Source organism: Balaenoptera musculus, chromosome 13 (genome assembly GCF_009873245.2).
Source record: "Balaenoptera musculus isolate JJ_BM4_2016_0621 chromosome 13, mBalMus1.pri.v3, whole genome shotgun sequence".
NCBI classification, from domain to species: domain Eukaryota; kingdom Metazoa; phylum Chordata; class Mammalia; order Artiodactyla; family Balaenopteridae; genus Balaenoptera; species Balaenoptera musculus.
Genome location: NC_045797.1, coordinates 5107659 through 5131456, shown reverse-complemented (window position 1 = coordinate 5131456; position 23798 = coordinate 5107659). Strand labels below are relative to the sequence as shown.

The 23798-nt window shown below is 41.7% G+C and overlaps 1 protein-coding gene across 14 annotated transcripts in view; it reads left to right on the top strand.

Moving 5' to 3' along the window:
• IL1R1 (interleukin 1 receptor type 1) overlaps window positions 1-23798 on the top strand; it is a 100647-nt gene that overhangs the window by 63104 nt on the left and 13745 nt on the right. For 5 of the 14 annotated variants that reach the window (XM_036873120.1, XM_036873108.1, XM_036873106.1 and 2 more), the window contains exons 2-8: window positions 3137-3287; window positions 8918-8982; window positions 9101-9167; window positions 16306-16540; window positions 16640-16829; window positions 17604-17772; window positions 19713-19778. In XM_036873120.1, the coding sequence (XP_036729015.1) occupies window positions 9107-9167; window positions 16306-16540; window positions 16640-16829; window positions 17604-17772; window positions 19713-19778 (721 nt within the window). In that variant the 5' untranslated portion in view covers window positions 3137-3287; window positions 8918-8982; window positions 9101-9106. Of the gene's footprint in view, window positions 1-3136; window positions 3288-5660; window positions 5765-6048; window positions 6067-6970; window positions 7085-8917; window positions 8983-9100; window positions 9168-16305; window positions 16541-16639; window positions 16830-17603; window positions 17773-19712; window positions 19779-23798 lie in introns of those variants that run through there. The other 9 variants (XM_036873110.1, XM_036873111.1, XM_036873117.1 and 6 more) reach the window with 8 other exon arrangements.

Here is a 23798-nt window from a genome sequence, read left to right as displayed (position 1 = left end):
GGCTGGCTTTTGCAGCGAGCGTCGTAGAAAGTCACGCCTTGTGTTTCCACTCCACGGTGCAGTGTCGTGAGCGGGCCAGGCTGCTGGAGGTGGGGCGGGTAGCCGAGGCCTGTGGACCCAGGTCCCCCCACGACGGCCCTGGGTCGGGCAGTGGGGTGCCTCAGTGCACTGCTGCACCCCTGCACGTCAGCTGGAAGCTGCTATGGAGAGGATGTTAGCAGGTCTGGGAAACTTCGTATGTGGTATAGGCATTCTGCATCGAGGCAGGAAAGGAGGCCGGGCGGTGTCTCAGGGCCTGTTCATTGATTGGGGGAATTAATCGTTTTATGTGGACAGTTCACCTGAAAAATAACACAGTGGAATAACTTGGTGACTCTTTGTTGTCGATATTTTCTAAAGGGATAGTTTGAATTTTATTACAAATCGATTTCAAAACTCACCGTGGACATTGCTAGGTTGTCGCCTCTGGACACGGGCGGGGGGTGAGGCTCACCCAGTGTCCCTTCTGGCATTGAAGTGCTCCTCCCGCAGTCCTGCTTCTGCTGCCCTTTGCCGCAGAGCCACCCTGCCTTCCAGCTGTGAGCCTTTGTCCCACGCCTTAAGAAGTGGTCCACCGTCTCCAGCATGAGTCTCGGCCGGCTCCAGCCCCCAGTGACGGTTCCCCTCGAATTTCTCTTCTCTGACTCACACGTGTACCCGTATCCCATCCGCCCCCTCGATTCCAGGCGGGTTTTGGTCTCTCTTTTGTCTAGTGCAAAGATGGTAGGCGGGTTCCTTCCTTCGCTCCCTCCCTTTCTCTTTCCTTCCGCCCTTTCTCCCACAAGTATTTCTTGAGCTCTTCCCTCGTGCAGGATGTGTAGGAGTGGGCCCTGCTCCCAGGAGTTCGGGAGAGGAGTGGGTGCGCCCTGTACCCTTCTCTCCTGGCCGGGTAGGACAGTCCAGCGACCAGGGGAGCCGTCCGGCGCGGCCAGAGCCCTGCGTCCCTGCGCCCACGTCTGAGACAGCCGGTGCAGAGTGCCAGGGAGAACCTGTGTGACTTGGTGCTCTTGGCTGTGGAGGAAGGGGGGCGTGCGGGGGCCCCTGGGAGAGGCTCTTGATCAGAATCCGCTCAGAGCTGGTCAGAAGTCACAGGAGAAGCCGGCCAACTAGGAAGGGTCGCATCGAATGGCAGTCCTGGGGGGCGTTGTGCAGGCACTGAGGACGCAGAAGGGCACAGGCCTTACAGATGCACCAGAGAGGAGACTGCCAGGAAGGTGATGGAGGAGGGGGGGGTGGACCCTCATCCCCGGGAGTCTGGAAGGAGGGGCGGTGGGTGCAGCTACGTGCTGCAGAGCCTTCCAGTAAGATGGGGACCGGGGGGCCCTTTGCATGGAGCAACCAGGAGCGTGTGGTGGCCTGGGCTGTTCATTTCACAGGGGCCGTGAGACTGGCGGGGCAGAGGGCAGGCCATTCCGCAGTGGATATGAAAATCCTCTTAAGAAGTTTCTTTTTTTTTTTTTTTTTTTTAAGATTTATTTATTTTATTGATTGATTGCTATGTTGGGTCTTCGTTTCTGTGCTAGGGCTTTCTCTAGTTGCGGCAAGCGGGGGCCACTCTTCATCGCGGTGCGCGGGCCTCTCACTATCGTGGCCTCTCTTGTTGCGGAGCACAGGCTCCAGACGCGCAGGCTCAGTAATTGTGGCTCACGGGCCCAGTTGCTCCGCGGCATGTGGGATCTTCCCAGACCAGGGCTCGAACCCGTGTCCCCTGCATTGGCAGGCAGATTCTCAACCACTGCGCCACCAGGGAAGCCCAAGAAGTTTCTTAAGGAGGAGGGAAAGCGAAGTGGTTAGAGGGCTGTGGGGTGTCCTTCCCTGCAGAAGGTTTCCTGGGCCTTCCAAACAAATCCGGTCCGCTTGCCCGTCCACCCCTCCCCCAGTCTGTTAATTTCTCCCAGACGTCATCCACGGGACCGCCATCAGCTGCGGTCATTCTGGGCCACACGACTGGAGGTGGGGAGGGCCCTTTGCTGGGCCTGCAGACGGGACTATCTGGGAGGCTTGTCTTTGATCTCGTGTCCTGTTATGATTCACGATGACGAGCTCTGACACCTTGATGGGTGGGATGCCCTGTACTTTCTCTTAAGTCCAAAGTGAGTAACAAGGGTGGCATTTAGCACATTTAGTCTAAGCAGAATGTTTGGCGTTGAATTAGACTGTTTTATCCACTGGGCATTAAAAGGCCTTATGCTGAGGCCTTACAAGCTTCTCAGAGGCCTAAGGAAATGATTCAGACCTGAGAAAAAAATATTACACTCCAAAACACTAAAAGGAAACTTCAAAACCAGGGAATGAATGGTGAAGCATCTAGAGGACGCCACAGTAGGGCATTCCCAGCTCAGCTTTTTAGAAGTTATCTAAAGTTATGTAATTTGGAATGCCAGTGTGTTAATATGCTTGGTGCAAAGGAAGAGTGAAGATTCTGAGGGTGTGACTGTTATTAAACAGGGCCTGGAAGGTTTTCCTGGCATCTGGTGTGTTTCCCTGAGCATTATTCTCCAGGTGCGTTAAGTGGCCAGGTGCGTTAAGTGGCCAGGTGCGTTAAGTGTCCAGGTGCGTTAAAAGTGGCCAGGTGCGTTAAGTGGTGGGCTCCCCGAGGTGGTTTGACTCATCCCTGTGTGCAGCAAAGTGCCAGGTGTGTGTGTTTAATCAAAACAAACTAGACATTGTCATATATACACTATAGATACTATGTATAAAATAGATAACTAATGAGAACCTACTGGATAGCACAGGGAACTCTACTCAGTGCTCTGTGGTGGCCTACATGGAAAGGAAATCCAAAAGAGGGGATCTCTGTATACGTAGAGCTGATGCACTTTGCTGTACAGCAGAAACTAACACAACATTGTAAAGCAAGTTTACGCCAATAAAAATTAATAAAAAACTAGGGGTTGTCAGCCTCTGAATTCTTCACCCCTGACTTGATTTTCTGAAACTGTTTTCTCAAAGGACTGTGGAACACGTGCCCTTTAAACAGGTGACTCATCTTTGTAAGCTTGTTTTGTTTTTTTGGACCCCTTGAGATCTGTGTGGTGGTCGGGGACTTGATGTTCTTTGTTCCAGCTCATGCTTGTGTGTGCATTTCCTTCCCCAGGTAGATGCGCCCCCGAAAGATGGTGACTCCTTCGTAAGGAGCAGGTCACTTCCTACGAGACAAGGCCTTCTCCACAGTTACTGGGCTGATTCACCCCAGGGGCCCGCCGGCCTTTTCTCGTCAACAGCTGAAGTCCTCCACCCTGTTTCAGGTAGTTCTGGACTATTTCCCATTGTATACAAAATATTTTGGTTTTGGCGGTACATTTTTCTTTGGGACATCTCCGTGGTTTTACCTGATTTCTGAAGGGGTCTGTGAACCCATTAAGAAGCACTGCTCACCCGCTTTCTCAGGGTCGCCTCCCCTTCAGCTTCAGCTGTGACCACGTGACGGTGGCTCCCAGGGCAGGTCTGAGCTGCCTCAATTCCAGATCATCCCGGGTTCCATGTCCATTTCACTGAATTTCCACCTCACAATCGAATTCTTGATTTCTGTTACATGGTCTCAGGAGACCCAGGCCGGTGGTGCAGTGAGGGACACCCCCAGGCATCTCCTCGGCTGTGTGGGTGCCGGAACCTGCCCTCCTCACCTGCCCTGCCCTTGCTGGTCCCACCTGAGGGAATCAGGGCCGGTGGGTCCTAGACCCCTTCTCTGGCTTGCCTCTGAGTGGGTCTCAGATTTGCCCCCTTCCGTCTGTCTGTCACTGCTGCCCGCTCATGCCTGCATCCCTGCTCATCTACAGCCCTTCCCCAGACACCTGCTCTCCCGTTTATATTCCACATGGCTGCCAAAATTTCCTTAAAAAATGAAAATCTGATCGTATACCACTCTGTGGCTTAAAACCATTAAGTGATTGTTTTGCCACCTACAAATGGCAGTCCCAGTTGCTCAGCAAGGCTCTTCGTGTCCTGGGCACTTTCCATCTCTCCAGCTTTGCCTCTTGGCACCTCACCTTTTTTTTTTGGCCGCACCCAGCACGGCACGTGGGATCTTGGTTCCCCGACCAGGGATTGAACCTGCGCTCCCTGCAGTGGAAGCGCGGAGTCTTAACCACTGGACCGCCAGGGAAGTCCCAGCGCCTCACCTTTGACTTATGCTCCGGAACATGATGAATCTCTCCCATGCTCTCCCCACCGTGAGGCTCACCTGGTCCAGAAGCCCTCCTTCAGGGCGCGTTAGGCCCTGTCTCCCCTCCTACCCGGGGCATCTCTCTCCCCATGGACAGTCAGTCCCGCATTGTGGTGTAACTCCGCAGACATGTCCACTCTCCCTGCTGGCTGGTGAGCTCCTCGAGCCCCTGGGTCATTATTCCTAGTTTTGTTCCCAGGACCAAGTGTACACACAGGCATGTAGTAGCTCTTCCATATACAGTTGTTGATTTGGCAGCAAATGAATAAAGAAATGAATGGATATCTGAGAACATTTTACCAAAACTTACATCTGTCATCAGAGCATGGGGTGACGTATAATAACTAATTCAGAGTGTGACCATTTGCCAGACAATGTTCTAAACCCTTCATGTGTGACAACTCACTGAGTCCCCACAACAGCCTTCAAGGACAAACACTGTTATCGTCATCCCCATTTTGTCCAAAGGGGGAACTGCGACACAGAGGCTGAACTTTTATCCAGTGTGCCAGTGGTGGGTATGTGGGATGTATTGCGTGATCACACGTGGCTGACGGCTAAATTGTGACCATCTTGAAGAGCAGGTTCTTGTTTTATATTTCACTTTATTTATTTTGAATTTTTAAAATTATTTTTGTCCCTGGCACTAGCATATACAGCCTGGTATACAGGCTGTGTATGCTGGTATACAGCAGAACGCAAATGTTGTTGAGGGATTTTCTGATTTGGCCAGCCTTTCAAGGACTAGCAGGGTGAAGGCTAGTCAGATTTGGCTTCACCCTTGGAATTTTGTATTGTTTGGGGACATACGGGGGTTTTTGTTCATTTTTTTGTTTAGTTTGGCCTTAGATGGTACGTCTTTACCTGCTTCCTCTACACTGTCTGCAGTCATGGAACTCTTAACCCCCATCCCGTGGCCTGGAGCCGACCCCCTTGCCCTAGGATCCTGGAGACTGACAGGGATTCAGAAGGTCCCCTACTGAGGGGCAGGGGCTTCTCTCACCGCCCTGCTTTTTCCCAGAGCAGTTCCAGGGCAGGCGAAGTAAAACCTGGACCCCTGGGGCCAGGCTCCTGCATTTTATGGACTATTAGATAGGAAGGGGTCTGAAGTCATCCAGCTCATTGCCAACTGTGCAGACGAGGAAACTGAGGCTCAGGAGGAGTGTGTCCAAGATCACACTGTCCTTGGACTTGCAATTATTAAACGTTGTTTGCCCACAATTAATTTGGAATTATGTCTCCAGACACACTCTGTATGAATTTAGCCTGGCACCTTCCTTGTCTTCTCCCCTGCCCACTCATCGAACAAGCCAGAGCTTGTGACTAAATGAACTAACACCTGGCAGAGTTCAGTTGATTTTGTGGTGTCTTTAATAAATTAATGTGAGTAATGGATTGGCCTGGAACAGGTAATTGGGAAATGTTTTAACCCTTTATTTACTTCCTTCTATCCTGGAAATTTAGAACACAGTTCCTCAGGGTTACAGAAATAGTTAATAAGCCAGACTGCAAGACGTCAAAGCCTCCTATCTTATTTAATAATCTGAATACAGGTTCAAGGTAAATATGATAATAATACTCTTAATCTAGACTAATTTGGGAGCAAGGCTAATTTATGTGAGTAAAATGTCAGAATTACAGGATACTAACGGAATGTGGTCTCATGGCTCTGAGACAGGTTTCAAGGCTTGAATCAGGTACAGGGATTACTGTCCTCATGCTGGGGGTAAACTGAGGAGAATGCGAATGGGGGTGTCTCTCACGCTTAGATTGCCTTCTTTTTCCCTGCATTTGCAGGCACACCTTGGAGATATTGTGGTTTTGGTTCCAGATCACCACAATAAAGCTTATATCGCAATAAAGTGAGTCACACGAAATTTTTGTTTCCCAGTGCATATAAAAGTTATGTTTACACTATACTGCGGTGTATTAAATGAACAATAACGTTATGTCCAAGAAAGCAAGGTACATACCTTCACTAAAAAAATATTTTATTGCTAAAACATGCTCACCGTCATCTGAGCCTTCAGTGAAGTCATCATCTTTGTGCTGGTGGAGGGTCTGGCCTGGAGGTTGGTGGTTGCTGACCGCTCGGGGGGGGTGTTGCTGAAGGTCAAGGTGGCCACGGCAATCTCAAAATAAGACCACACTGAAATTTGCCACATTGATTGACTCTTCCTTTTGCTTGGACACTTAGAGGCCATTGTAGGGTTATTAGTTGGCCTGATTTCAATATTGTTGTGTCTCAGGGACTAGGGAGGCCCAAGGAGAGAGTTGAGGGGGACAGCCAGATGGTAGAGCAGTCAGAACACACACAGTATTTATCAATTATGTTTGCTGTCTCATATGGTTGTGGTTCGTGGTGCCCCCAAAACAAATTACAGCCGTAACATCAAAGACCCCTCATCACAGATGAACGCAAACATAATAGTAAGGAAAAAGTTTGAAATACTGTGAGAATTACCAAAATGTGACACAGAGACATGAAGCGAGCGGGCGCTGTTGGAAAAATGGTGCCGATAGACCTGCTCGATGCAGGGCTGCCACAAGTCTTCCATTTGTTAGAAAACACAGTATTTGCAAAGTGCAGTTAAGCGAAGCGCAGTAAAACGAGGTATGCCTGCATTTAAAAAGCACATTGTCCCTTTTTTTATACCTTTTAATACCACTTCCTAAGTAGAACATTGTCCAGCTAATATTCAAATGATTGCATGTTATTAGAATCTGGGTTCGTGATGTCTTAGTTAAAATATTTTGTGTTTGCAGTTAACTTACGGCTACAGAAAAGAATACAGGCAAATTTCATCTTCTGTAAAATGAAAAGGACAGCTTTTTTTGAAGCATGAAGTTATGCGGTCTGCCCTGGACATTGCCCCCGAGGTCGGGTAGAGGGGATAGCTATTTCTTTAGTTCATTTTTTCGCTCATTCTATGAGCACTCATCAAGGGCTTCTGAGTTCCCAGCACAGCGCTGGAAGCTGTGGGTGCAGTGATAAGCGGGTCGTGGTTCCTGCCCCCATGAGGCTCCCTTTCCTGGGGTAACTGCAGTGAAAAGTGCTAAGGCATTCACACAGGTTGCTGCAGGGGCCCAGAGAAAGACGGTCTGGCCAGGCAAGGGTTCTGGGGGCTCCCTGGAGCTGGTGGGAGGAGGGTGACCCCGGCTGAGACCTGATGGGTGGGGAGGTACCTTCACCACCAGGTGAAGGGTGGAGGGAATAGCAAAGGCAAGGGCTCTGAGGTTGGAGAACCGGGCAAGGTGAAGGCTGACGTATGGACTGGGCAGGGGGAGAGAAGGGCGGAGGGTTGAGTCTGGAGGGAGTCAGAGCCTCAGCACAGAGGACCTGTGTGCTTTGCTGAAGGGTGCGGACTGTTTGGGGTGCACTGGGGAGCCGGTGAAGGCGCTTTGAACCGATCACTTGGTAACTATGAGTTTGTAAGATCCCTGGATTGAATAGAAGCAGTAAGTCCATAGGCAGAGAGACTGATAAGGAGCTAGTTGGCATAATTAATCCAGGAAGGAGCCGGTGATTGTTGAGCTAAAGAGGCATCAGCAGTGGGTATGAGTGAACCGGGCTGGTTTGGTGATCTCCGGAGCCGGACTGTTTAGGGCTGGTGAGAACAGCTCTGGAGATGGCGGGTGTCGGGGTCACTGAGCCCGGGTCTCTCGTTGGGTGGGTGGGAGTGTGGCAGTGCTGTGCCTGTCACTAAGGTGGGGAGCATGGCTGGTGGGGAGAATGAGTTTGGTTTGAGGCCTGTGGAATATTAGGAATTCATAGATTGTTGAATAGACTTGTGCATAAGTTCATTGGAAGCACGAGATTGGAATTTATTGCATGTAGTTGTAAGGTCCCCCTTCAGGAGCACTGAACAGGAACGTTCAAAAAGGTAAAGGGGGCCGTACTGAACATTAACTTAATTTGGGCTTGAGAAGTTTAGAAAGGTAGGCAAAATGGAGTGTTTTTTTCCTTTTTCAATTGATATTATTTTAGGGATGTTTTATGGATAAGGCCATGGGCGTGCTTTCCTTCCAGCATCAGTCAAGTGCCTAATCTGATTACGCCCCCTGCCTAGTAGACGGACAGAGTGTTAGGAAATTGAAATGCTAGGTTACCAGGACCTCAGCTTAATATGTAGCCCTGTGGCTGATCAATACCTGTTGTAGCTGCTGCTACATTAGTGTCACTTCTAAACCACTCAGGGGAGCTGTGGAGGTTTTGTTTATATTTTTGTTTTTCTTTGTGATAAGATTAATATATGCTTATTATAGAAATTTTAGATAAAAAGCCCCAGCAAGCCCCAGAGAAGGGGCAAACCAACCAACCAGAAGAAGCAACCCAATTTTGATATATTGTTATTATTTCTTTTAGTCTTTCTGGTGCATTTCTATGCAGCTACATACCATTTCGTACAAACGGTTTAGTGTCTTACCTTATAAAGTGAAGGTGTGAGCTTTAGCGGGATCTGGAAGTGTGGGGAGACTTTGCAAGTGGGTCCTGGCAGTGGGTACATTCCAGGTGGGGAACACATCCATGTAAGTAGAGGCAAGATGGTTTAGGGTCTAGTGGGTAGTCTATTTTGGGTGTAGCATAGATTAGATTTGGGGGAAATTTAAATGGAAATGAACGTTGGAACAGATGATGGAAGTTTTGTTAATCTTAAGTTGTGTGAGTTTGTCCCCAGTTCTGTTAAAAATCTTCATTCCCCTTTTCCCCAGTTTGCATCCAGAAGCATGATCACATAAATGATGTAGGGAGACTAACCCATCAGTGTGACTTGCGGGTAAGGGTGGGACCGGGGGGAGGGGAGTCCATGTATGTAGTTTTAGACATGTTTTTGGGAATAGTAACTGTGTAGGTTCCCTGTTTAAAATTTTTCTTTCATTCCTCTGTTTCTCCAGGAGAATATGAAAGTATTATTCAGGCTTGTTTGTTTCATAGCTCTACTGACTTCTTCTCTGGAGGCTGGTGAGTTAAGCATTTCCTTGTGTCCCTGTCTGCTAAGAAAATCTGTTATTTAGAATACATGAAGTACCTTGCTTAACGGAGTCATTTTTCTTACATGTGTCTGTGGACGCCCAAGTCACAGAACTGTATTGCTGGATGTCCTTTCAAGATCTTTACTTTTCATTCTCTCATTTATACATTGGGAAACTGAAGCCCAGTGAGGTTAAGAGCCCAAGGTCATGCAGCTAGTTTCAGAGCAAAAGCTATAATCCACATCACCAATGTCTAGTCTAGGCCTCTTCCCACTTTGTTGCTGCTTGAAGAGTGTACTATGGGAAATCCTGGCTTTCATTCAGAAGAGGTGTTAAATGTAGTCTTTATGAACCACAGCTGGCAGTTCTTTGTTTTCTCCATTTATTCATTCTTTCTCTTCCCCTCTCCTCTCTTGCTGCAAACGCATTTAGCTCCGGCCGTGTGCCAGGCACTAGCTGCTGGGGCTACAGTGGTGAATAATCCAGACAGAAATATCTGCCTGGGGTTTACATTCCAGTAGGGGAGAGAGACAATACATTACATAAGTAAATATATATTATGTCATATGGCAGTAAGTGTGGAGAGGAAAAGAAGCAGAAAAGGAAGGTATACACTTTGAGGATTGGGGTAGGCAGAAGGTTAAATTTTTTTGATAGTGTGGCCAGAAAAGGCCTCACTGAGAAGTTGACTCTTGAGTTGAACCTGAAGGAGCGGGAGGAGGGAGCTATATAGAGATCAGGTTGGGGGTGGGGGAATATTCTAGGCAGCATGTGCCAAGGCCCTGAGGCCAGGAGTACTGGCATGTTCCAGGGGCTGAAATCTGCTGTGGCTGGAGCAGAGGGAGTGCTGAGGGATGTGATATGGGGTGAGGTCATTCAGGTAATGGGGGGCAGTGGAGGGTTGACTGTGTAGAGAACCTTGTAGACCTTTCTAAGGATCTTGGCTTGTACTCTGAGGTGGGAAGACTGTGTAGGTTCCCTGTTTAAAACCAGAGAGGTGATCTAACTTTTCTTTCTTTTTTTTTGGCCACGCCATGCGGCTTGTGGGATCTTAGTTCCCCAACCAGGGATCGAACCAGGGCCCTCAGCAGTGAAAGTGCACAGTCCTAACCACTGGACTGCCAGGGAATTTCCATATTTTAAAGGCTCATTCTGGTTCTTATACTGTGAACAGATCATAGGGAGGCAAAGGGAGAAACAGAGAGGCCCAGTTAGGAGGCCATTACGGCAATCCAGGCAAGCTATGATGGTAACTTATTCAAGGGTGACAAGGAGAAGTGAGTCGTCAGAGTTTGGATATACTTTGAGGACAGAGCCAGCAGGATTTGCAGACAGATTGGATGTGGGTGTGAGAAACAGAGAAGAATCAAGGATGACTAAGGGTTTCAGCCCAAGCACATGCAAAGTGGAGTTGCCGTTGATGGGAGGGGGGAAGGTCACGTGTTCAGACTGGACATGTTAAAGTTAGCTGTCCATTAGATGGCTAAATAGAGATGTTGACTAAGCAGTCTGGAGCCAGGGGTTGGAAGTACAAAATTGGAGACCTTGGCAAGCAGCTGCTATTAGAACCGAGACTAGATGGGTCTACCTGGGGAGCGAGTGTGGTTAGAAAACAACAGAACTTCAAGGAGTGAACCCTGCAGCCCTCCAGGGATGGGTGGTTAGGCTTCCATTCATCCAAGAACCAGTGAAAGACTGGCCTGAAATGTAGGAGGAGAACCAGACAAATGTCCTGAAAGCCAAGTGAAGAACGTGTTTCAAGGATGAGAATAACACGTGTCCAATGCGGATGTGCTAAGTAAGATGACGTCCGAGAGTTGTCGATTTGATTTAGCAACTTAAAAGTCATAGGTGACTTTGATCAGAACAGTTTTGATGGAGTGGAGTTTCTCTGGAGTTTTTATCTCCCAGATAAATAGGAGAGTGTGTTGAGCTGAGACCTTAAGGTTTACTCTTTTATCACTGTTATTGTTACTACTGTTACTCCTAGGAGCTAAATACTTACCAGTCCTCCATCTGTGCAGGTACCTTGCTGAGTGCCTAGCCACTTTTATTTCCATTCTGTTTTAAAATAGCTTTATTGAGGTTATAATAGACATACAATAAACCACACATGTTTAAGGTATACAATTTGATGTGTTGACATACATATCCACCCCTGAAACCATCATCACAATCAAGATAATATTGAATTGACTATTAATTGGTTTGGAGAGAACTGGGCAGCTCAACAATGTCAAGCCTTCTGATCAATGAACAAAGTATAGACGTCTTCATTTTTTTAGATCTCTTAAAATTTATTTAAATAAATTTATTTTGTAATTTTCATTGGATCAGTCTGATGCATCTTTTGTCACATTTATCCTAAATTATTCATATCTTGATGCTATTGTAAAAGGCATTTAAAAAAATCCAGTTTCTAATTGTTCTTTGGTAATATATAAACACATTCAAATTTGCATATTCATATTGTATCCTACAACTTACAAACCCTCTAGGTCTTCGGTAGATTTCATAGCATATTCTGTATAGATAATCATGTTGTCTGCAAATAAAGACATTTTACTTTTCTCTTCAATCCGTATGCCATTTCTTTTTCTTGCCTTAATGCACTAATTAGATCTTCCAATACAATGTTGAATAGAAGTGGTTAGAGTGGACATTCTTACCTTGTTTCTAATCTTGTATATGATAGCTGTAAGGTTTTTATAGCTGTCCTTTATTAGCTTTAGGAAGTTCCCTTCTATTCCTAGTTTTGTTTTGTTGTTTTTTTTTTGGATGTTGTGTACATCATAATGCATTGTCCTTTTTTGATATATTGTAGCATTCAATTTGCTAAGATATTTTAAAGAAATTTTGCATCTGTGTTCATGATGAAGACTGTTTTGTGGTTTTCTTTCCTTGGAATGTCTTTGTTTGGTTTTGGAATTAGAATGATACTGACCTCATAGAGTGAATTGGGAAGTGTTACTGACTTCAATTTTCTGGAAGAGTGTGTGTAAAATTGGTGTTGGTCCTTCTATGAATACACCAGTGAAGCCATCTAGGCCTGAAATTTTTTTTGTTGTTGGGAGGTTTTTAACTACACTTTCCGTTTCTTTAATATCTGTAGGGCTATTCAGGTTATCTATTTCTTCTTCAGGCAGATTTTATAGTCTGTACTTTCAAGGAATTTGCCCATTTCATTTAAGTTGTTGAATTTATTGGCATTAGGCTGTTCATAATATTTCCTCATTACTCTTTTAAAATCATTTTAATGAGAGATGTCACCTCTCTTTTTTTCCTGATCAGTCTGGCAGGAGACTTATCCATTTTATTGATTTTTCTGAAAGAACTAGCTTTTGGTATCTTTGATTTTTTTTCTCTGTTGTTTTTGTTTTCCATTTCATTGATTTTTCTCCTGGATCTCTTACTATCCTCTGCTTACTTAGGGTGTAATTTTGTTTCTAATTTCTTAAATGGAATCCGAAGTCATAATTTGAGATCTTTTTTTCTTATACAGACATTTAGTGCTATCAGTTTCCCTCTAAGTATTGTTTCCTTTTCATGCCATACGTTTTGATATGTTGTGTTTTCTTTATCATTCAGGTCAAAAGACTTATCTCCTAATCTCCTCCTTTATTTCTTCTTCATTTTTCTTTAAATTGATTAATTTATTTATTTTTGGCTGCGTTGGGTCTTCGTTGCTGTGCTTGGGCTTTCTCTAGTTGTGGCGAGCGAGGACTACTCTTCACTGTGGTGCGCGGGCTTCTCATTGCAGTGGCTTCTCGTGTTGCGGAGCACAGGATTTAGGCATGCGGGCTTCAGTAGTTGTGGTACGTGGGCTCAGTAGTTGTGGCTCACAGGCTCTAGAGCACAGGTTCAGTAGTTGTGGCGCATGGGCTTAGCTGCCCCGAGGCATGTGGTATCTTCCCAGACCAGGGCTCGAACCTGTGTCCCCTGCATTGGCAGGCAGATTCTCAACTGCTGTGCCATCAGGGAAGTCCCCTTTATTTCTTCTTTGATGCATGGGTGATTTTTTTGTTTGTTGGTTGGTTGGTTGTTTTTCTTTTTTTTTCAGCTTTTAAATACATGGGTGAATTACTAGATATTTTTCTGTTACTGATTTCTAATTTAATTTCATTGTCACCAGAGAACATACTTTGAATTCTTTTAAATTTGTTGACTATTGGGTTATGAGCAAGAATATGGTATATCTTGGTAAGTTCTTTTGTGTGCAGTTAAAAAGAATGTGTATTCTGCTGTTGTTGGGTGGGATTTTTTGTAAATATTGATTATGCCAAATTGGTTGATAGTGTTGTTCAAATCTTCTATATCATTACTGATTTTCTGTCTAATTGTTGTACTTGTTCTACCAATTATTATGAGGAGATTGTTGAAATCTCAGACTATAATTGTGGGTTTCTCTATTTCTTTTTGCAATTCTATCAGTTTTTGCTTCATGTATTGTCATGTATTTTGAAGCCCTGTCAGTAGGTGAGTAAATGTCTAGGATTACTATGTACCTCTTGACAAATTACTCCTTTATCATAATTACATGACTCTTTTTAATCCCTGTTAATATTTTTCACTGTAAAATCTACTTTGACTGATAATAATAAACATTCAAACTTTCTTTTGATTAGTGTTAAAATATTTCTCTCCCCTCCCCCTGTTTTTACTTTTAACATATTTGTGTCTTTACACTTAAAGTGTGTTTATGTGTGAGTTCGTGTGTATGTTAGCATATAGTTGGATCCTTCTTTCTTTATCCAGTCTGACTATCTCTGCCTTTCAACTGGGTTGTTTAGACCATGAAAAAAATATAATATGATTGTTAATATGTTTGGGTTTTATTTTAGGATCTTGTTTTATTTTCACCTTGTACCATTAATTCTTTGTTACGTGTTTTCTCTTTTTTGCTGCCTTTTGGATTAATTGAGAATTTTCATGATTTATTTTGTCTTCTGGGTTGGCTTATATTAATAACTTAAAAAATAACTACTCTAGTGCTTATGGTATCCATCTATGACTTATCACTGTTTACCTTCAGGTGATACTATACCAATTCACAAATAGTATAAAAAACTTAAAACAGTATATATCCGCTTCTCCCTTCCTGAACTTTGCCTTATTGTTTCCATACATTTTACTTCTTTATGTGTTATAAATCTCAAAATACATTATTTTTGCTTTAAACATTCGATTGTATTTAAAGAGATTTAAATAATAAGAAAAATTATGATTACCCATGTAGTAAACATTTCTGGTGCTATTTATTCCTTTATGTAGATTCATTTTTCATCTGATACTATTTTCTTTCTTTCTATTAGGACTTCCTTACGTTTTTTGGCAGTACAGGTGTATTGGTGATAATTTTTATAGCTTTTATAAATATGAAAAGGTCTTTATTTTGCCTCTATTTCTGAAAGGTACTTTCCCTGGATATAGAATTCTAGGTAGATGATTTTTTTCTTTTAGTACTTATCTTTATTCTGCCCTCTTCTGGCTTGTATTGTTTCTGGCAAGAAAGCTACATCATTTTTGTCTTTGTTTGGTGTGCTTTTCTTCGTGCTTCTTATGCTTGGGGTTTATTGTGATTTTGGGGTCTGTGACTACATCATTTTCATAAAACCGTGAAAAATTTCAACTTGTATTTCTTCAAATATTTTTCCTGTTCAACCCATCTCTCCTGTTCTTCAGGGATTCTTATTACATGTATTGAAGTTGTCCTGCAGCTAACTAGAATCCTGTTTATTTCATTCTGTTATTTTTCTCTCTGTGTTTAGTTTTGAAGAGTTTCTAATGCTATATCTTGGAGTTCACTAAGCTTTTCTTCCTGCAGTGTCAAATCTGCCATTAATCACATCCATTTTTTTCTTAAAGTCAACATTGTAGTTTTCATCTCTAGGGGTTTGATTTAGGTTTTTAAAAATAATCTCTTTCATTTCTCTACTCAACATGCTTGATCTGGCCCCTTGAACAAGTGGAACACAGTGATAATAACTTTTAATTTTTTCCATCTATTCTATTATCTGTGTCATTTATGGGTCAGTTTTGATATGACTGATTTTTTTTCTCTTTATATTGGTTTTATTATGCTGTCTCTTTGCATGCCTAGTAATCTTTGATTGGATGCTAGATATTGTAGATTTTACCATGTTGGGCATTGGATATTTTTTTATTACTAAAAATGTTCTTGAGCTTTGTTCTTTTACAAGGGTGTTACTTGGAAATAGTTGATCCTTTTAGGTCTTGCTTTTAAGCTTTGTAAGTCAGGAGCAGAACAAGGTTTATTCTAGGCCTAACTTGCTCCATCTACTGAGACAAAACCCTTCTGGATTCTCTACCTGATGCCCCATGACTGATAAGATTGTCCATTCTGGCTGTTGAGAACAGCCACTATTCCCAGCATGTGTGTGCTCCGGGTATTATCCACTCTAATTCTTTTGGCAATTTTCACTCTGGCCTTGGGTAGCTTTCTTTCATGCTTCTGCTAATCGATACTCAGCTGAAAACTTGAGGGAGATTCTGCAGACCTCCAAAGCTTGCTTACTCTCTGTGTAGAGCTGTAATCTCTTTGGTACTCTGCCCTCCACTCTCTTGGTTTACCTGGATTCCCTGTTCCATCTCCTCAACTCAAGAGAGAACACTGGGTTTTGCCTGCATTTCCTCCCAGCAATGTCATGGCCTAGAATCACTCTCTACACAGTAATTTGGGAAAACCCTAGGGCTTGCCTCCTTTGTGTCCTTCATTCCCTGATGTTCGATGTCTTGAACATTGTTATTTCATATACTTTGTGCATTTTTTAGTTGTTCAGGTGGGAGGGTAAATGACGGTTATTCCATCTTTTTACTGAAGCAGCCATCTTTTCCTGCTACCTTATCCCCAATTTTTAGCTGAGTAAAGAGGGGAGGAGAGAAGTTAAATAACTTGCTCAAGGATACAAGTAGTAAGTGACATCCTGGATTTGGCTAGAAATCTTTTAGACTTCCAAGATGATTCCCTTAATCATAAGGCTACTAACACTGTCATGTATAACACAAATTAATGTATTTAATAATTGGTGTGTTTATACTTAGATATTACATTAAGAAACGTTGACAAATTTCTTATAGAAATGACTTTCCCTTTCTCCCTTTTAAAGATAAATGTGAGGAACGTGAAGAGGAAGTTATTTTAGTTTCGTCTGCACATGAAATTGATGCTCGTTCATGTCCTCTCATCCTAAGTGAGCACAAAGGCCCTATAATTTGGTATAAAAATGACGGCAAGACACCTGTATCTACGGAAAGAGACTCCAGGATTCATCAGCACAAAGATAAACTTTGGTTTGTTCCTGCTGAAGTAGAGGATTCAGGATATTACTACTGTGCAGTGAGGTAAGAAAGGAATTAATATGTTACAAACATGTGTTGTATGTACCTGCAATAGTTAAGGACAGAAAAATATTTTAATAAACCTATTTTGATTTATTTTAGCAATTCAACTTACTGCCTCAAAACTAAAATAGCTGCAGAGTTTGTACAGCATGAGCCTAACTTGTGTTACAATTCACAAGCCGTATTTACACAGAGACTACTGATTCCAGGAGATGGACAACTTGTATGTCCTTATTTGGATTTTTTCAAAGATGAAAACAATGAGTTACCCCAAATACAGTGGTATAAGGTAATTTTATATTACATATGGCATTCTACTCACCTAGCAAATAAAATAGTTTTCTATCACAGACAATAGGATGAATCTGCAAAGCACTTTTTCATTTGGCATATTATTTTGCTTTTGAGTGGTGAAATTTAATAGGATGTTTTTAAAAGGTTTTAAGACTGTACACATTTAATTTGCAGCTTAACTAAAAATATGTCATTTTTGTTTAATAAGGTAGAGTTGAGAAAAGTATAGTAGGCATAAAAGATGTTTAAAGATAAGGATGATTATAAATTTAGGGTTTTTAAGAAATAACTATTTGTTACAAAGTATATTATTTTGTGTTTTATTACAAACATTAAGTGGTCCTTGGATTACCTAGTGGTTTCTCTAACTGTCTGAAAGGCGATTGGCCAGCACTCCATGGAATACATCATATTCTGGTATCTTTGATCTACCCGGCTTCTTGAAGCTTACATGGAGAATCATCTTGTAGAGGTTAAAAAATACAAAATAAATAATATCAGTGAAGAATGGAAGTATAGCATTACTAAGCAACTATAGTGTTAGCATTCTTTCCTCAAATGTGTTTCTCTTGCAAAGTAAGTTTGTCTTCACTTGTCTTCAAAGTGCAAGCCTCATAGGCATAAAAATGTAAGTCCTGGGAATGTAATTATGACTTTGCAAAAAAATGCAATATTAAAACTTGTATGCAAGGAACCTTTCTATTCCTATACGTACAAATATAAATATGAATAATTGGTTTTCAATACTTCTTCCTCTCCCTCTGTCTAGGATTGCAAACCTCTACTTCTTGACAATATAAACTTTGTTGGAATAGCAAATAAACTCATCATCACGAATGTGACTACGGTGCATAATGGGCACTATACGTGTCATGCATCCTACACACACTTGGGAAAGCAGTATCGTGTCAGCCGGGTGATAGAACTCATTACTCTAGGTGAGTCAGAGCTCCAATCCTAGGATTTTAAATCCAGGAAGGCCCAGAGACCATAACTCTAATATCACCTTCATTGTCTATGGAGGGACTAAATCCAAGAGAAGCTTGATGACTTGCCAGAGGTCACCTGGCTTTAGTTAAGATTTTGTTGTTACGTGCTATGTATGTGTTTCTCATTCCTACTTCAGAGGCAGTGCTGATCAAACAGACAAGGATGAGCTATGTGTTCCAGCTGAACTAGGAGGCACGTTCTTTGGCCTGGCTAGAGCTGCTTCTCTAGAGGGTTCTCTGGAGAAGCATTGGAGGAATGACAGTTCTGAGATCCCTCACTTGGGCAGTCTGAGTGTCTAGCAGTCATTGGCGTGATGGATGGATGCTAATGAACTTTGGAACAAGTTACACTCTTGTTAGATCTCTGTTAGTCCAGTCACTTAACTTCTCTAAGGCTGTTTCCTCCTCTGTAAGAAAAGTCAAGCTTCCAAGCTTCTTGCAAAAGTGAGAGATCAAGTGTGCTCAGCTTGTGGTCCTGTGCCTGGGGCCAAACAGATGAGAAATGAGTAGGTGCATGATGATTATTCTTGTTAGTTTTCCTGAGGCTTCTATTAACCATATTTCATATTAAAAACTACAACAAAATAAAACCAAGGCACTCCTACAAGTTACCCGGGGATGGGCAGAATGCTCAACCTTTCTGTAAATACCAGGGTTTTCTAAGCTTTCAGTAAGATAAGAATAGAGTTAGTTTAACCAGGACTTTGAAAGTCAAAGCAGTCTCTATCAGTAATTACTCTGGAACAACAGGCATAAACAGGGACTATCCCAGGTAAACCCAGATTATGATCACTTTTCAGAGAGCTATGTTTTCTCAATTCTACAATAATTCATTTTTTTTCCAAAGGTTAATTTTATTGTCTCAGAATCAATTCCTCCCCTACATCCCACAAGCATCAGTGACTCGTACATTTCAGGAGTCCTTGGATCACAAGCATCCTGAGTTCCTGAGCAGGCCCTCTCTGGTCATTGTGTAGCTCTGATTTGTTTTTCTTGGGATACTGCAACCAGACCAGCAGACCACATTTTAGGGAAAACAGGGCACTACAGAATTTCAAAAATAGGTCAAATGGGCTTTAAATACTTTCTGCCATCCTTTCTGATCCCTTACGTAGAAATAATATACTTAATCAGATGTGAGGTTGTATTTTGTTTTGTTTTCTTCTAAAGGTGGATTTATAAATATTTATTGGGCATCTACTATGTTTCAGGCACTGTTCTAGGTATACATTAGGGAACAAAGGAGACAGTATCCTGCCCTGATGGAGCTAACTTTTTTTTTTTTTTTTTTGACTGTGGCAGAATGAATACTGGGCATTCAAATTCATAGTTTCTCAGGCTTGGCCCCCAGATCAACTCTTGAAGCCAATCATCTTGTAAATAAAAGTCAGATTAATTTCTGGAGCTCCTTAGTATTTTTCTGCTTATTTTAATGAATTATGCCAAAATGTTTGGCGTTCTTCAATAATTGTGGCTTTCACTCTTGGGTCATTGTGAAAATTACTAATACAAGCAGGTCTAGCAATAGATGGCCTTCTGGTTAATTAATAATGCTCCATCCAGGGAAGTCCCTTTCCACAACGACTCGTTTTTCCTGAGTTGCATGAAGAGGGGCACTTGTCTGGAGACCCAGGGCCGGGTGATGTGTGTTTTTTTTTTGCAGCACCAAACTCTGGGTTCAGAAGGGCCAACTCTGTGAGTTTTGCTGTGGTCTCTGTGTCAGCCTCCTACCTTCACCTCTGGCCTTCTGTCTCCTGCTATATATGCTTTGGCCAGTAGAGGGAATATCAGGCAGATGCCTTGTAGTATATTGTTGGTATATTTTGCCAAGTGTGGTCATCACTTGAGATTCTGGTCTATAAGAGACCTTATGGATGTTTTTCTTTCAGTGAAATCCAGGAACAAGAGACCTGAGATCGTGAGTCCAGCTAATGAGACGATAGAAGTGGTCTTGGGTAAGTGGGCTACAATCAGGATATGCTGAAATCAGTATTTTTTGAACTCGAGATTAAGATAAACTGTACCTTTACTGCACACAACCTAAGCTGTTTAGTGGATATATCTAAAGTTAGAGGGAAAGTGGCACAGATTATGTCTTAAATGTTTTTCTTTGGATTTCTTGCCTCTTATGGCAAACAAACATCTAGCCATGTGTGATTGGCCTACCCTTACTTTCCTATGGACACTTATTACTCATGAAGGCATCAGCCGAAGACCAAGTTCAGGGACTTCCCTGGCAGTCCAGTGGTTAAGACTTCGCCTTCTAATGCAGGGGGTGCGGGTTCGATCCCGGGTTGGGGAACTAAGATCCTACATGCCTCGCAGCCAGAAAACCAAAACATAAAACAGAAGCAACTTCAATAGACTTTAAAAGTGGTCCACATCAAAAAAAAATCTTAAAAAAAAAAAAAAGAAAAACAAAGACCAAGTTCAATAGGCCTAGGAATAAGAAATGTAATTTATTTGGTGCAGGATGGATTTCTTATGATCAGAGTTAAGCTTTTAGGTAGAAGAGTAGGACTACAGGCCAAAAAGACAGTTATTCTAGAAAATTATTTTTCCAAGTTAGTGATAATGTTCATTTCAAGAATAAAGATGTAACATGATAAGCATTCAGATCTAAGCTATGCAATACGATAGCCACGAGGCATGTGTGGCTACCTACATGTAAATTTAAATTAATTAATTTAGTTTAATTAAAAATTAGTCCCTGAGTCAAGGGCTGAAGAGCGACATGTGATTAGTGACTACGTATGAGACAGCACAACCATAGAACATTTTTGCCAAGGCTGAAAGTTCTGTTGGAAACCACTGGTCCAAACATAAAAACAGATTTTTTTGTATCAGAGGATCAAAAATCAGGCTGGCATATAGAATTCTGTAATAGTAACTGCGTGAAGACAAAGAACAATTGTACAGAGATTAGAAGGTCAAATTTGTGACCTCTGAATTCTGTACTTGGCCAAGTTGTTCTTCATGGTGGAAAGTAATATAAAGACATTCATAGATGTAAACAAAGATGGGAAAACTTTAAATATTGTCCCATAGAATCCAGAGCAGTGTTTCAACCCTTTTTTCCCCCATTATTGCTCCCCTGTAGCACCTAACAAGCCATTTGTTCCCTAATCCTCTTTACTTTCTCAGATATTTAATACCCAGATATGCACTATGGCACTTTGAAAGGCCACAAACCATTGCAATAGCTAAGCTTTTCTTGCTGTCCTCGCCAAGAAACACGTTTTGCCCTGTTGAGAAGGCATGCTCGAGGAATGTATACTTCAGAGCTCTAAAGCCTAGATTTGATCTACAGATCTAAAAATAAGTTTACATTAGGAAACAATAATTTTAATATATCACATTGATCAGAGGCCTGATCACCGTGGCATATGTTTATCCTATAATCAGGCATTTATTTGATAAGATTTCGTATTAATTACCAGTAAAATGACTTAGAAAAATAGGAATTGAGGGATACTTTCTGCACTTAATAACATCAATTCAAACCAATCGTCACCAACATTTTTAATGGTGAAACACTATATAGTGTTAAACCTTCTACAGGTCTAGGCCTTCTCATTGAAGTCAAGAACAAGACAAAGATGCCCATATAACCAGTTTACTTAACATGTTCCAGAAGTGCCCACTAATGCAAAGATAAAAGAACCAAGGCATGCTGACTGTAGGGGAGAAAAGAACTGTAATATTTTCAGATCATGTAATTATGTACTTACAAATATTGTATTGGCCAGATATAAAATTAATATTCTAAAATATTAGACTTATTTAGCAAAAACCAAGAAAACAATGGGAAAAGAGATCCTATTTGCAACAGTAAATGCTATAGAGATGTCTATAAGATAGCTTAGCAAAACCTTTAAAAATTATATTGGATTTATAAGGAAGAAAAAACCAACCAAACAAAAACTCCACAAACTCTGACCTATAAGTCTCAAAAAACTGGGACATTTAAAGCATACATTCTTAAAGGGATGGGGGGATGTTGTCTGCAATGGGGAGAAAATTGGTTCTTAGGAGGTGAAAAAATCTAAATCAATAGATATAGTGTATATCTGTGGTATTAAAAATTCATGGAGAGTTAGGCAACTGGGATTAAAAAAATGCAAAAAAGCTCCAAAGGGAGCAATAATAAAAACAATCTCGAGAAACACAAATTTAAGAAAAACTGTAATAAGGATGTGTGTTTTTCCTATATGAAAAACTGGAAATTGTAAAGGTATGGACTTTCAACAGTAAGTTACAGATTTAATGGAATTCCAATAAAAATATGAATGGGTTTAAAAATTGGCAAGTGATACTGAAATTCACCTGGGAGAATAAAATGCTGAGATTACTAAGATAATACAGGGAAGAAAAGCTAAATGATATGAATATTTACCCTAAAACTGCAATAATTAAGAGTGTGGTACCCCTGGCGTCAGTATACACATTCAGATCAACCTAGAAAGTCCCAAATAATTATTTTATAATTCTTACATTACATAACAGATTAGTGAGGAAGAGATTTATTATTCAATAAGAGATTCTGGAATTATCAGTCAACTATTTGGATAAAAACATTAGGTTAAAGCTTTCTCTCATACCATACCCAAGTTATATTCTAGACAGATTAAAGAACTAAAACAGTCAAAACAACACAACAATGCAAACATCATATATACCTGAAAGAAAAAAGTACATGGAATATTTTCCTGATTTGATGGTAGAGAGAGCTTTTCAACAAAAAAAAAAATAGTGAAAACAGATAGTATAAAACAATTGTAAATTTGGCCAAATAATAAAAATATATACACTAAAGAATTTCCATAAACAATAACAAAATGAAAACAAACTCTGAAAGATATTTGCAGTAGTTTTCATGTATGATAAAGAGTTACTATCCTTGATAAATAATGAGCTTCCATGCATCGTAAGGTTAATAATATGAGAATGCAGTTTAGTAATGGCCATTAGGAACAACAAGCAATTCTTTTTTAATTTATTTGTTCTATTTGTTTATTTTTGGCTGTGTTGGGTCTCCGTTGCTTCGCGTGGGCTTTTCTCTAGTTGCAGAGAGCAGGGGCTACTCTTCCTTGCAGTGCACAGGCTTCTCACTGCGTTGGCTTCTCTTGTTGCGGAGCACCAGCTCTAGGCACGTGGGCTTCAGTACTTGTGGCTTGCAGGCTCTAGAGCGTAGGCTCAGTAGTTGTGGCGCACAGGCTTAGTTGCTCCGCAGCATGTGGGATCTTCCCGGACCAGGGCTCGAACCCACATCCCCTGCATTGGCAGGCGGATTCTTAACTACTGTGCCACCAGGGAAGCCCATAACAAGCAATTCTTAAAAGAAAGGCAAATGAATACTAAGCTTATGAAAAACATGTTAATTCACCATGAGCTCAAGAAATGCAGATGAAAATTTAACTAGAATTTTTTTCTTCTCTCAGTTGGCAATGACTAACCAAAAACACTTGGTATCTGGGGCTTTTTGGGATAAATGACTCTTGCATACACTACTGGACAGAGTGCAGACTGGTATAGTCTCCCTTGGGACAGGGCGTTTGGCTTTTAAAAATACGTATCTCTTTTAACTCAATTTTTCCAGATTTTTATTCAGAGTAATACTTCAGGATATGTACAATGTTGATGTACAGGAACATTCATTGGAATGTTAATTACAATAATGGAAAATTAGAAACAAATTATGTTTAGCAATAGGAAAGGAATTCATCATAGTATGTCAGTATGATGGAATAGTAAACTGCCATGAAATAGCCTATTTTGGAAGGCTAATCACGTGAGCCGAAATTCTCAATGTACAATAATTACAAATAGTAGACAATGACACCCCATTTTAAAAATTGCATACGTGCACAGACAGGTAAGGAATGAGATACGTAAAGTTACTAATAGTGCTTATCTCTCGGTGGTGGATATAAGGGCAATTTCTTCTTCTTTTTGCTTTCCTATAATTTAAAATT